Source organism: Canis lupus, chromosome 20 (genome assembly GCF_048164855.1).
Source record: "Canis lupus baileyi chromosome 20, mCanLup2.hap1, whole genome shotgun sequence".
Taxonomy (NCBI): domain Eukaryota; kingdom Metazoa; phylum Chordata; class Mammalia; order Carnivora; family Canidae; genus Canis; species Canis lupus.
The window spans coordinates 54,827,009-54,842,508 of record NC_132857.1 but is presented as its reverse complement, the minus strand read 5'-3'; the positions used below and the strand labels follow the sequence as shown (position 1 = coordinate 54,842,508).

The following is a 15,500-nucleotide window of genomic DNA, read 5'->3' as shown; positions in this document are numbered from 1 at the left end:
AAGCTTGTAGCCTACTCCCCTTCACCCATTTTGTCTATACGCCCACGCCCACCCCCACCCTCTCCTCTGGCAACCATCACTTTGTTCTCTGTATTTATGGGTCTGTTTCTAAAGCAACTATCTTTACATTGAATACACAATGGCAAACTGATCCCATGTTTAAAGAACTAACATTTTCCCTTTTGTGGTTCTGACAACTATTGGGTTTAAGTACTACTGCTTCACTGATAAAGACAGTTAAGAGTCATTCAAATGATGCCTCCCTCCACCTTAACTGAGGAGGTAATGGTCACCTGGTCATCACAAACACAAGAAAACAAATACCCAAAGTCTCTCCTTAATTCATCTTATAATTATCACCAAAGTAAGTCATGTTTTGAAGCAAAACAAATTTTTTTCCTTTGAGATAGACAAAATACACTCTCATTCTTAACCATGCTTTCAGAAATGAAACAAACTAAAACACTGGTCAAGAATTAAACTTTGCTAATGATACTAATCCATACATTATCCAAAATACTTCTTGGCCAATCTCAAAGCTAATTTGAAAAACAAATGAAAACCAACTGCCTCCGCTAGCATGATTAGGTAATTAGGGGGAAAATAAATTTTGCACAGTAAATTAAAAGTGTAAATAACAAATACTGAATTATTTGGGAAAATAATATAAATTGAGCTCTACCTGTGAGATATGGCAGGTTTATGGCCATCTTTTAGGCCAGGTATATCCTCGTGCAAATAAGCCAATCCTCTGGCCATGGTTTCTGCAATATGACATAGTTCATTCCAAGAGACCACATTAGCCTTAAGAAAGTCTGACAGTGAACCCTAAAGAAAAGGAGAGGAAAAAAACAACTTATGCTCTGGATAAAAGCTGTATGACATGGAGACTCTCCTCTTTACTTTCAAGATATGGGAGGCAGCATATCTTTACTTTTAGTGAATAATGATATCCAAAAAAGCAATCTTTCTGGAATGGTTCAAGTTTCACAATAGTAAATATCTGACTAGAATGGAATACGTCTAATCTTAAGATGTTTGTTCTATCACAGGACTAGGAAAACACAAAATTAAGATATATAAATAACTACATCAGAATCTGCCATCCTTCTGGTCAAGAATTTAGAGAAGTCCAAGAGCCACTTGTATCTAACGATGATGACACGGATTGCCAAGAAGAACACAATTTCCTATTTCATTAACATGTTATTCCATACTATCTCTAGAAGTTGAAAAATAGCAACTGTGTTTTGGTGATAATTACTCTACAAATTAGTGACAGATAAAGCGGAACCCTTGGGTGGCTCAGCGGTTGAGTCTCTGCCTCGGCTCAAGGCATGATCCCAGGGTCCCGGGATCAAGTCCCACATCAGGCTCCCAGCAAGGAGCCTGCTTCTCCCTCTGCTTATGTCTCCGCCCCTCTCTGTGTGTCTCTTATAAATGAATAAATAAAATCTTTTTAAAAAATGATTAGATAAATCTCCTGACTCTAGTTCTGTCACAAGACTACACTGATTAAAGAGTTGAAGAAACACAATTCAAGCTAAAGAATGAACCACATAATCAAGATGGATCATGAATGGTGGATGAAAATCACAAAGCACCAGCTACACTGAAAGGGCTATTTGTAAGAGGAAAACTGCAGCACCAGAAATAAGGAACAAAAGACTGGTTTTATGAGAGTAGAAGGTTGGGTGAAAAAGGTGCCATCTTTGCTCTTGTATTAAAATTATCTTTAAAGGATTTTTTATTTATATGTATTAACTAGCTACAACGACGTACTATTCCCAGAAAAAAATCAGTCTGAGGGATTTGTAGCCAACATTAAGTAGGTAAGCCAGCCCTGACTTTCCTGAGTTAAAATGAAAAGTAGTTTTACCTTCTCATGAAATGCTGTAATTAGCCAAAGATCCACATCAACACTGGTGCCTCGTTTTTCTGCACCAATGAACTGTAGTATGTTCTCATGCTTCATTCCAGGTAAACTATAAACTTCATATTCATTTTGCCATGATTGTTTGTCCTAGAGTTAAAAAGAAAGAATAGTAATGCAAAGAACACAGGCAAATAAACCATATCTAAGATTACTCAAGTAGATTCAAAAATTAAAAATTAAAAAAAAAAATCTACTCAAGTAGATTCTAAGGCTAAATTTAAAGTAAATAAAATTTAAAATAAAAATGAAAAAGTTATTTGGTTTGGTTTTGGCTTATTTTTTCATAAAAGAAATCTGACAATAAGGTAACAAATCCATGACAAATGCCTGCCCTGTTCCCTCAAACATACTTTTCTGTGTTTCTCATTTGTAAATACAGGAGTTATCATCAGAAATGCTGCACCTCCGTATCTAACAATGGTGACACACTCTGCTGACAGTTTCCCTGAGATAAGAATTTCAGGTAGAAGGACTTCATCTTGACAGAAAAAAATTTTTTTTGTTCAAAGACTAACATTACAGCAAACATTCTTAACAAAATGTTGAGACTACCCTACAGAGTCCATAAGAGCACAACAGAGTATAAATAGGCAATACAATAATTTAAAACACCATATACTCATTTGTACCTGTGCAAGTGACCCACACCTACTACATGTCTACTTAGAAAAGATTAGTTTCTCTTCACACTGAAAGCAGGAAGCACCATAATAATAATGGTTAGGAACCTTCTGGATCCAAACTATCTTAAGAACCTTTGCCAAGTGACATGATCATTCCGTTTCCTCACTAGCAAAATGGGGACTACAGTCTGTCCCACAGGGTTGTTGTATGATATGTACACTGAGTGTTGTTTTGTATCTATGGGTAATATATGGGCACATGTTACTGAGTACTCCTATGCAAAGCACCTCTACCTGACAATAAGAAGCACTCAATAAAATATTAGCTACTGCTATTCTTGCTGCTGTTACCCTTATGTTAATATCCAAAGGTCTTTATCTAATTTTTAAGCTTCTTCCCACAATTGAAAAAGAGCCCTGAATTTGCCAATCTTAGCAGAACAGACTAGACTCTTCCTCTGAGAACTATAGTTTTAAAGAATCTGCATCACTACAAAAAAAAAAAAAAAGAAGAAGAAGAAGAAGAAGAAAAAAAAAGAAAGGTAGTACCCTTCTTCACAGACTATAAGAGGCTTTACAAGAGGCAAGAAAGATAAAACCTAGGTATATTAAGACAACAAAAACTGATTCTATAACTTTGGAATGAGGAAGATCCACTGTGCAGATACAGTGGTGGAGCCCACATCACCAAAGCCAACTGGGACTGCAACACCACACAAGGCATTAGCTAGAGGGGGGCATAAAGCAAGGGACAGAGACGAAGACATCATCACAGATCTGTACAACTGATGGACTCGCACAAAACATTAGAGCAGCTCAGAGATGCATTAGACCAGGGTGTTATGAGGTGAGCCCCCTTTAAAAGAAAAACAAGTCAGCAGTGAACCAATTATTTAGAATCCTGATTCACTGCCTCTGAAAATTCACCAACAAAACCTGAAATGATTACATGACCCCTCAAAGTAAGACAAAAAAATGAATCAGTCTGGTAATATATGCTAAACAATTCTAAAACTAGCATGCTGTTCTTTCATTCTTCTCTGTTTTCTGTTAATGTCAATGGGACACTCAAAGTTAACCAATGAAAGTCTGTAACTGGAATCCTCATCTTCACTTGCATTTCCGTAGTATTTTTATTGACAAAAGATCTCCTGTATGTTCGTAATTCCACTGCTCCAAACAGACATAATGACTGCTTTACCATGAGTTCCATTCCTCATATGAGACGGCAGACAAAAGGGCTAACTCTTTCCTCAGTATCACAGAACCACCCTGAAACAGTTTGTGTTTTCAGACTGTTGCTGCATTATGATAATCGAGCCAGTTGCATCTTTTACAAAATAGGTGCAGATGAGAAAGGTGCAATACCATACCTGTATTGGAAATATTTTCACAGCCACGTACTCATTGAGCAGCTGCGCTTTCCATACACAACCAAATCTTCCCCTTGCTTTCACTTCTAATAACTGCAGTGGCTTCAAACCTAGTAATGGAGAAGGTGGGGGTGGTCCTGGGTCCTACAGATAAACAGTAACAGTAGTTAGAAAGCGGCACATGATACAGATCAATGCTAAATATGAGAAGAAATTGTAAGTATACTAAGGCATCAACTGACAGAAACAGGAAACACATACAAATGACACTAACTTCAATCTTGCCAAAATTGAGTTCTCGAGCATTACTAATCATTTATAGTGATCCTAAAGCGAGTCACTTGAATTGGGAGTTTTTATATTACAGCAGGAAAAATGACCTCAAATCATTTTGAGTCAGTCTCACTAATTGTCTGGACTAAAATTTTCTGTGACCTTTAGGATATTACTAACAGTATTTCAATGGTTTCATCCAGTTGGTACTTCATTAGAAGATGAAGACTTTAAAAAGTGTCGGCAACAGCAAATTATGGCTATGTCTCAAAGGAAAACACTCCTCAAAATCCACTACTTTCTGAAACAATGACTATTTATCTTTAATAAATCTTTTCTTCAGTAATCTCAGAAATGCACATAGTCATTCTCAAACACACTGCAGATAAGAAGTCTATCAAATACAAAGCACATGAAATAAATATGTTAACAGTCAAACTGTTCCTTTCATTCTCATTTTTCTACCTATTAACAATCACTTTGCTTATAATTACATCCCAAAACTGACCTGAGATAAAAATTATTAGTCTGATTGGCAAAAAAAGTACAAATTATAATCCAGAAAATGAGTGGTCATCGTAGTAGATAAATGAAAAAGAAGTGTACTGCTATAGTTAATCTTGAAAATGGAGCAAGTATAGTATATAAATAGGCGTACAACATTTATAAAACACAAGGGCATCCTTCCTCTACAGAGCAGAATGGCAACCCCTCATTGGAAGCATTGTATCAGAGTTCAATATCTGCAACTAAAACAAGATGCAAGAAGCCTTCTGAAAAGCCTCCAGAGAAAGTGTTTGAAGGGCTACATAATGAGTATAACGAAGAACCAAAATTCTGTGGCAACAGTAATAGAGACCGCGACATCTAAGTTGCTTGGAAATGGTATGTCATCCCTGCATCAACACATCTCTCTCCCTTGTATCCCCTCTTACAAAAAAAAAAATCCCCTCTCCTACTGCCCCAAAACTGTTGGTGCTCTGTTCACACATTATTCAGCCCACTGGTGTCATTCAAGATTTGAAAAAGTTGACGTCTGCTTTAGAAAGACCCTCAAAAACAGAAACACTGCACACAATATTAAAGAGGACAAAGGTGCAATTTTTTTGCAGGCAATCTTTATAAAATGGCTGGAGAATTCCTATTTTAAAATAAAATATTTTAAAACTAGAAAACTTCTTGTGACTCATTTCAACCTTGGATATTTATTTTTAAAGTATCTACAAAAGTTGCTCTTCCTTCACACATTCAAAAGATGAAAGGTCATAGTGGAGCTAAAGAGTGTTTTCGTTTAAAAGAGTGATGAGTCCAGAAAATCAGATACAAATCTGAGAGAAGTGTGGCCCCTAAAGTTATGATCCTCAGTGGGAAGGGACACAAGAATTCTGGAGAGGTTTTATCACAATTAAACCCACCCTACCTCATTGCTTGACTGGTCACTTATGCCTGGTAAGAGACGCTAGTGACAGGAGTATGCTGCTGCTGGGGATGTGGAAATGGGAGGGAGAAAGGTAGAAAACCAGCCTTGTGGAGGCAAAGGAAGTCATGCACAAAGTCCAAGAATTATTAGATAACTGCATAAAATAACTATGCTGACAGGAGAAGTTCAATCTGAAATATCTGAATAACTACAAAGTTAAAAATCAAGGATTCCCCCCTTCTTTAGAACCAAGTCAGAAATGTCAAGCTTTCAAAGCAAACTTACCAAAAACTAAAGTATGCAGATAAAAGCTGAAAGCTGAAGAGGCAAAATAACCAGGTAAAAAATAAAATGGCTCTTAAGCATTAAGATTTTTAATGACTTTTATATAAATTGATAAGATCCTTCAGTAGCATACAACATTACCCATTCTCTGCTCTAAAGTGTACCAACCACACAGAGAGGATTCAGTCTATAATACAGGATTCAGAGGACTTAATCCACATCTCAAATTAAGACTATGTCAGCAGTCCAAAATATAATTTTAATACAATACTAACCTTAATTTAGGAAACATACAACTTTCACTGTCTATATTTAGATGAAAAAGATCTCTGAATACTTTTCAAATGCACAAATAAACTTCAAGGTTCCCATAAGTTTCCAAGTCTTTGGCAAGTTTCTAAGCTATCATCATCAGTAAAAAAAATCTTAGATCACTATCCTAATGGTATTACCATTATTCAACCTTCTATCACAACAGCCTGAAAACAGACTGTTACCAAAATTACTTACAAATAAAAAGTTTACAGTTATGAAGAATACTGGTGAATTTTTAAAGGGTGAAGGAAAGGACTACAAAGGCACATTCCTATAGAATATCAAAGCTTTTAGAAATGGTATGTGTTTTTAAATAATATTCTATAATACTTAAAAGGTAAGCCTCAAAAATGAGTAACTAAAATATAGATAATAACTCAGTATATAAAATACATAATGCCAATTAAGATACCTTTTTGCTTTTTTAATGAAAAATTACTAGAATGTTCTATGTCATACTTTTCAGCTCTTCATTAAAATTTATAGGAAGCTTTAACTACATCTCTAATATCTGGCTTTTACTTATCACCTGAGAATATTGGAAATTATTTGCAGTTTATGAGCATCATCATCATAATTTACCCACAAAAGTCAATGCAGTTTACCCTTGAACAGTATGGGTTTAAACTTGAGAAGTCCACTTCTATGTGCATTTTTTTAAATAAATACAATACAGTACTGTAAACGTATCTTCTCTTCATTAGGATTTCAACATTTTCTTTTCTCTAGCTTACTTTAAGAGTATACTATATTATACATATAACGTATAAAATACATGCTAATCAAGCATTTGTGTTAGTACTCACAAAACTTAGTAGTTTTGTTCTGGGGGAGTAAAAGTTTATACATAGGTTTGACTGTGCACACCCTCAGCACCCCTAAGTCCTGCATTGTTCGAGGGTCAACTGTACTTGATTCTAGGTCAAAGAGTTACACCTTGAAAATGTATCAACCCCTGGGGAGACAAATTTGAACTTGGACTTCATAATGACAGCAACATTCTGATATTATCATAAAACATGACTTTGCCCTGCTACACAGAAAATCAGCTTTGGGGGATCAATGGTAAGGACCATGGAATTCCTGAAAACTTTTCCTAAGTCTCCAGTTGTCTTGCAATCCCCAAGCTATTCTGCACAGTTAAGAAGAGATGAAGTAGAACATGGTTCTGATTACATCTCGTTTACCCATCTGTATGTGAAAACTATGGCATCAGAAGACATCACGTTGAGAAATAACAAATGGCAATTGCTGAAAACCATGCCCCCATCCCAACACCACTACCCAACAGAATTAATATAATCAAGACCAGAATAAATTAGCAGAAGTCAAGAGCTGCTATGCAGTCTGTGATCATTTCATTTCTTCTGAGTTCTCAAATGAGAAGGGTGAATTCTAATCTAAAATAGAGCCTTCGATCTCTAGAGAGCAAAAGATCAACTTAAACTTCTCTAACTAGCCCATTTGCTAAGGAGGCTAAAGATGAAAGAAACTATCTGAAAATACAGATTTCACATTAAAGGATAATGGGTTTCACCAGAGAGTCAGCTCCTGGTAAAAATGAGCATATGCTGACATTTAAGCTAGTGACATACTAGCCATTAAGTGTTAACATCTAATCAACTAAAATCGCTGTTTCTACATTCCAACTCAGATAAGTATAAATTCTGTTAACAATTCTTTGAAAACCAAAAACTGTTATAATATGTAGCAAATCAATCATGTTTTCAATACTAAAAGTGGTAAAAAAAAATTATAACATAAAGGATGCACAATAAAGCAACAACAACAAAAATCTAAGAACAAAATGTTTAATATGCATCCACAAAAAGTTCCACAACCATAAAACAAACATCAATGCATCTTACCTCTATCATTATATGAAAGGCGTGCTTGTGAAGAAAAAACACAGGCAAAAGAAATTACGATTTATATCCAGAATGAAATGAAAAATGACACATCAGTTACAAAAGTGAAGGAGGGAGAATAATGATTTAGCTTTTCAAAAGTTGGCAATGATCCAATGTATCATATTTTTAAAATAAGAACTGAGAACACTTTCCTTATAAACAGAGGAAAGTAATATCAAACAAACAAAAAACTTGGATATTACCTTTCAGATTAGGGATGTTATTGTGTAGATGACTCTAGTATGACCCCAAATTACCTGATCCAATGAACTTCAAGCTAGCAAATAAACTACACCGACTTCTTAAATAATCATTACTTGTTTTTCTAAGAAGTTCTAGAGTCTAAACAGGAGGAGCAAAGCAAACTGAGAAAATATGGGGTGGAATTGGCTTCTGGACACCAGAGGGCAGTATTGCCTTTAACAAAGACTAGAAGCAGCACAGAAAAAAAATTTTTACGTAACTAGACTAAGTTCCTCAGCCCACACTGGCAGTTTTGTTAAGAATCTCTAAAACCTCCTCTTTCTTGAACTGCTTCATTCCCTTTTCATGGAAGAGAGTAGAATCATAATATAAAAATGTTTCTAGTGTCTGTGCGTGCAACAGAAACAATATACTAGGGGAAGAAAATAAGACAGGGGAAGAATAAGTGAGAATTAAGTAGAACATATGACAGGCCAGGCCCACTGCTGACTTAGCCACAGTGAGAGTGAAGAAGTCAAGCAGTGATGGCCCTGGGAACAAGTATCCACACATATTTTTCAGTCTGAGGACACTCAGATACTGATAGAGAACAAGATTTTCATTTTCCCAGTCATCCTAAAATAGTTAAGGGCCTAAATTTAAAAGTAAAAGAAATATGGTCACCAGTGTAAAAGGAGGCTTCAAATCTCTCCAATAACTGAGTATTTATCGGCCCTTTCCAATATTTCTACAATATTTATACAGAGAATAGCACTGACAAAAAAAGATTTGACAACTCATTTATCTGTACCAGTAGCTGGACTAGTTTTGCTTCCTTCTTGATTTTCTCCTCTGATAATGATTCAGGATTATTTAGAATTCATCTAAAAGGCTTAGCTAATCCTACTATCAAAACATCTTATCAGTACTCCAGAGTAAAATTCATCCCTTGAAAGAAATACATGCCAAATGAATAACCAGACTTCAGCTTCCCAAGCCCTAGTATCTCTCAGGTTTTGTTTTCATTACAGGTACTTTGGAGATAAACCTGCCACTATAATCACACTATTCAAGGAGGTGCTATCCATGCATCTTACCAAAATGTGTATTTTTGCTCAATATACTTCTCAATAAATGAACATCAGATTAAGTCAGAGAATGATCAAGCTAAACAAGAGACACCAAGAACAGGCCTCAATGTGTAAAGTATGTTACAAAACAAAAGGGTCAAAACAGAATTCAAAAAAATTAAATCACTGAAATACATGGATAAAAAGTAACCAAATAAAACCATCAATTCACAACATGGAAAATGAAACTTGAGTATCATGCACTGTAACTGGAGATAACAGTGAAAACCAAATCAGCACATTAATGTCAAGAAGTTAGGCTGCCGGATGAGAAAGAGACTTGCTGCTTATTCCTTAAGGGGTAAAGAAATTTAACTATACTGCCAAACATCAGAAAAGAACGAAGAGGACTTCTCCATTCCCTCATCAAATCTTTCCTGAACGCCTAGTTGTGCCAGGCACTGACTACCCCGGGTGGGGGAAAGAAGATGTATCAAAGACCCCATGCTAACTGAATGCACGATGATAAAATAAGAGCAGTAAAAAAAGGAATTCAGTCCCTTGAGCAGGTACCTGTAAGGTGAAACTGGACTTCCACTGGCATGATAAATAAGAGGATTTTCCCAAGGAGAGGATCACTGAAAAATGAGGTAAGTACTTGAGGGAGACAGATTAGGTGGAAAAATGGTACTGGGTTACATCCTAAATTTCTGACTTGTGCCACCAAATGCTGTACTCATTCTATTTAACTGAGAACCAGGCTCAGAGAGATCATTACCACAGGTTGTTACATGCTTGGAGACATCCAAGTGCCGATATTCAGTAGGCAGTTAGATGTACAGAACAGGAAATACGGATTTTAGTTCATTTATATGCTATAAACAAACATATATGACATATATTATTAATTTTCCCTTATTTAGTATTTAAACCATACTAAGATTTATATATATGTACATATTTTTTGTTAACTCACTAAATAGCTTTGGACTATCAAGAAGAATTAAGGACCACCCCACACTCACCCAAAGTATTTGAAAACTGACAAATTCTGAATTTGCCTCATCTTAGTCATCTAATTATCTCATGCTCTAAGAAATTTCACAATTGCTAATTTTAAAAAAAGACTATTGCCAGGCAGACTGAAATAGAATCTATAAAGAAATAATATAGTGTGTGTATCAGAACAAATGCTTCTGAGCTAGGGAAAGCAAGACATTATACATTAACAAATTCAATAATATTGATACTGCCAAATGCACAGCCATCACTCTATCCAATTAGATCTTCCAAGTTCCATTGTGATATACCAACTCCTACTTCCTACTGTTTCTCTCCTCTAACTCCTGAAAGCAAAGCAAAGACAGACCAAGGTGGATGAAATAGGATTCTGAATAAGTTGCTTAAGAAGAAGGCTGCTGCTTCTCAGGGTAGCTAGCAATGGGGTTTAAAAGTCTGAACAAGATGTGAGGGATATGCATTCTTCTGGCCACTGCTTAGAAGCATCAGGTTTATTATCGAGGATAGAAGAAATTTTATTTTTATTTATTTTAGCATTTGTATTCTGCATGTAAGGCTGAAAAAAAGGAAAAGGATTATGCCATACATTATATAAATTGTGATGTAGTGAGATGGTTATCAACAAGGTTATATATTACAATAAAAACTTTCTGCGATGTAATTTACATACTCTGATCCCTCCTTATCCTACTTTAAAGTAGTTTTTTACGCCTCCCCTCCCAATAATATTTACTAAAATAAACCATTCTATTAAAATTACTTCAGTGAATAATCATCCCTGGGTCTAAATGCCCAGACTTTACCACTCAGCAGACTGATCCTAGGCCAAGACACTTCGCGTATCTGTGCCTTGATTTTCTTATCTACAAAATGGACTTAATAAAACAGAACCTATATCATGGGGTGTTGAAAGTTTAATCGGTATAAAGTGCTTGGTGCAATCCTTGACAGAGTACTCAAAATGCAATCTTTTATTGAACTAATTTCAAAGTCTCAACATATAAATATATATATCTACAATGGCTTCCATAAATATACCTTTTGAGTACAATTTTGAAGTTGTTACTCTATCGGCAGTAACAGCTAACATATCGTGAACACTTAACATTAGGTAGGCACCTCACATGTGGCTCCCAGTCACTCCAAACTGGAGTCAGGCATTTCTCCTCTCCTCCTCCTTTGACCAAAATTGTTGAAGCAACTCCCCTCTTTCTTTACCTTTCATCTCTAAGCTGCAAAGTCAAATGACCAACCAACCACTAACCCATTTTTTATCTACATATGAACTATGGGCTTCAAAACAGCCAGCAAGGACTGTCCCTCTGCTGCTTATCACTATACATCAGCATGATGCCTGGCACACAGCAGGCACCCAAGCATTAGGTGAGTGGTTAAGCTAAAACAAAACAAACTGGAACACCTGCTAGCCTATGTGATACAAACAGCTTTCACTAACAAATGGGCTTTTTCATTTTATTATCTCAATTGACAGAAGATTTTACAATGATGAAGTAGCTAGGAATGAAGAAGAGATCTACAATGAGGTCCAGGAAATAAAAAATTAAGAGAAAAGCAAAGTCACTTCTTCCTATCTTCCACCTCACTCGACAAGAGAAAGGAGAAATTATGTACTCTGGTCCAAATGCATCAGCCCTATTTGAAAACTGGAAGGTGGGACCCTCCCTCTACAGTCCAAAGGAAAACTGAACTCAAAGTTTTAAAAATTCAGTGGAAGTCATCTTTAAATTAGTGCTTTCATTATTAACTTTAATATATAGCTAAACTTGTTTTAGGCTTTGGATAAAGCTTTTAATTTTTTTTTCCTTCTCCCCTTTCTTTCCTTTTTGTTTTTGGATATGGAATTTCAGCATATCTCCAAGTGAGCCCGTTCATGCATTTGTTAAGTAAAACAGCTCACACGCCTAAGAGTAATTATTTTAGTAAAGCTGCAAGTCTACAAATAATTTATGACACTTCTCCCCAAAATCAGTTTAGAAGTATACATAAACTTGTAATAGAAGTTGTAACAAAAATAATCACACATAAAGGTGAAACAGACTTTTGTAGTAGCCCTGGACTATTTCTTTGGCATCTACAAAAAAAAAAAAAAAAAAAGCCCAATGCCAAGACAAGAGCATTATATCACCATACTTTAAACATGCTAAAATAAGACAGTTAAAAATATTCGTGAAATGTGGGTTCCAGGTCTTAGCAGAAACCTAACTAACACCAACTCTAGCCTAATAAAACATCAAGTTTTGATATTTCATGAGCATACATTAAAGCTACAGTAAATTTCACTTAAGAATGCATCATTTAATCAGAATGAAATTGAAAAGAATTAAGCTGAAAAGCTATCCACAGTATACTGTTAAATTAAAAGAAACCAATTGTGAAATAACATTCTATAGTTTATAAAAGGGGAAAAAAGCATATATTCAAACAAATGAGATCAGAAAAAAGTGTCAAAGGATACATTCCAACCTGTTAAAATTGATTATCTCAGGAAAGAGATAAAGGGAAGAAAAAAAAGGAAGAACAAATGGCTCTATCTCCTTTCTTTTGCACACTTCCTTCTGTATAATTTGTCTTATTTTAACAGGCAAGTGTTTGGAATTAATTCTTAAAAAGAAAAAAATTTAAAGGAAAGAGAAAGTGAGTCAACCTATTTCAAGATGTGCTTCTCTTGATATGATACTCATTTTGCAAGTATAACTTAATATTAGCATATTAATACTCATTTAATTTTAGTAAATTTCTCCTGCATCCTCCGCCAATAAGTAAGCAGTACCCTTTCCTAAACTGACTTGGCTGAATGATGCTACGCTACCCTTTCGGTATCTTATTAATTTTAAATGGGTACCATACACAGACCCATGTTCAACAGGAAATCCTACACAGCATTTTCACAGATGGCTCGGTTTCTCGGTGGACCGTAATCTGACATAGCATGAAAGGACAACCTGTTATTTACTTTAATATTAAGGTCAGCAGTATTATTTTGTATACCCCAATCAGTATCCCAAACATCTGAAAACCTTTACTCTTTATCAGACCAAAATCTAGACAAAATGTCATGATGTAAACCACTGAAGAGACTGATGTCTTTAAGCAAGCATTACAGTTGCAATACTATAGTGCTACTTATATAGCCTTTAAAAATGAACAGGAAGTTGATTTCATACCTTTTTAAAGGTAGGTAATTTCTAGGCTCTAAAATCCACTTTCTTATCAAGTGTTTTTCATCAGCACAAATATAGATCTAATTTATTAACAGGAAACTTCAGCTCTCATATGGTTTTGAGAGCGATGCAAACACTTTTATTGAAACCACATTAACTCTAACCACGGTAAGACTTCTTAATCAGAGTCGATGCATCCATTCCCTCATATTCTTGACTCACTGGCACTAGAAAAACCAGTTTGTGTTCAGTTTACTCACTGTGGGTTAAAAGAGCAAATTCCTACACGTGGAAAGCCAGTTTCAGCACAGATAAAAGAAAAGGACCTAGGGGATGCAAATTTAAAAGATGCTTCAAGCTTGTGATTCCAGAAAGAACTGAATACTGGCATCGTCTTACAAAAGCCTGAATACTTCAACTTATTTTACCCTAAAGAAATATGGCCTCAAGATTTATCTTAAAACTAAGCCATCAAGTTTTTTATTAAATGAATCCCTGGGCATGCTACAATTATCATCTCAGTATAACTCTAAATGCAACAAAGTCAAATTCAGCAATTCATCACTTACCGAACGGTTCTACACACAAACACCGGGTGAATCCAGTATGAGTACGACACACAGCTGGTCTTCAAGGGGCTTACAATCAAGTGGGAGACTGGAACATGTACACAAATGACTAAAGCCTCTCTCAATTGAGGTTATTCACCTGAATCACACGAGACGGAAACTGACTGCAGCACTATTTTCTCAATTATTTCAAGGGCAGTACATTACTAATACCATTCTAGATGCATATAATGGACGGCTTAGGGTGTAGTGAGAGGAAAGAATAAAAAAAGTAAATGCATGGAAGTACAGAAGGCTCCTATGTCATACTCTCAACTTTGTATTCTTTGCCATGGATCACTGAAAGCCCTCAAATAGTTTTAAAAACAGAAGGAAGATAATCAGACATGTAAAATGCTATTTTACAGCGATAATATAGATGGAGAGAAAGAAGACCAGCTATGAGATCACAGAAATAATCTCAGCCTCAGATGTAATAATGTCCTGAACTACAAGAAGGATGACATTAGTCTCCTAATCAAGAAGGACAAAAAAAATGAATGAATGGGACTTGGTAAATGACAGGGCCTAAAGAGGTAGTAGTTGTCTCCCAGGCTTTCATCCAGAGTGATGGGGAAGACAGTGTCAGAAACATAATAGTTAGAAACATATATTAGAAACATAGTAGTTACAGGTTATAAAGAAAGAAACAAGGCTTCAAATAAAAATAAAAACAGCAAAATGACTTTCTCCATGACTCTAACTATGCTAGATTTGAGAATTAATATTTTTTTACTGGTTACTAAGAACCATAAGACCAGATTTTATATCATGTAGATCCCCAGATCATTTCTTCACAATAAAATACAAGACTAGAAGAAATTCTAACTTGGTGTCTTAGAAATAAAGAATCCCACAATTTAGCTGTCAGAACTAGCTTAGTAAGAAGATGTATATGGGTATCTCGTGTCCTCCAGGATGCCAATGAGAAAAAAGACTGAGATTAGACCAATGAATGATCACAGTATACATAACTTCAGCTTGCTCTGTGAGATTCACTATAAATTCTCAAGTACAGTTCTTATTGTAGGCATGACTTGTCAATAAGATGTTACCCCAATGAGACTAATGTCATACAACAGACCAGTTCATTCACAAACCAGCCTTCAGCCTTTAGCCAAAGCTTTAAAGAAAAGTTTCCCCAAGAAAAGGAATGAAAAATTTCACGTCACTAAGTGTTTGAAGAATTGGAGGAAAAATGTTTCAGAAATCCACAAGAATATATGATCTTTTCTTAACTAGCCTTGGAATTCAGCTTTGAACATGGGGACATGAATATGGAGTGAAATACAGAAATCAAGA

The 15,500-nt window shown here is 35.5% G+C and overlaps 1 protein-coding gene across 2 annotated transcripts in view; it reads right to left on the bottom strand.

Annotated features, from left to right (window-relative positions):
* Positions 1–15,500, bottom strand: part of ACVR2A (activin A receptor type 2A) — an 84,818-nt gene that overhangs the window by 12,239 nt on the left and 57,079 nt on the right. Inside the window, exons 5-8 of one of the 2 annotated variants that reach the window (XM_072789127.1) lie at positions 8,094–8,117; positions 3,933–4,076; positions 1,880–2,023; positions 683–828 (exon numbers count right to left, since the gene is read on the bottom strand). In XM_072789127.1, coding sequence (XP_072645228.1) covers positions 683–828; positions 1,880–2,023; positions 3,933–4,076; positions 8,094–8,117 — 458 coding nt within the window. The remainder of the gene's footprint in view (positions 1–682; positions 829–1,879; positions 2,024–3,932; positions 4,077–8,093; positions 8,118–15,500) is intronic. The other variant, XM_072789128.1, reaches the window with a different exon arrangement.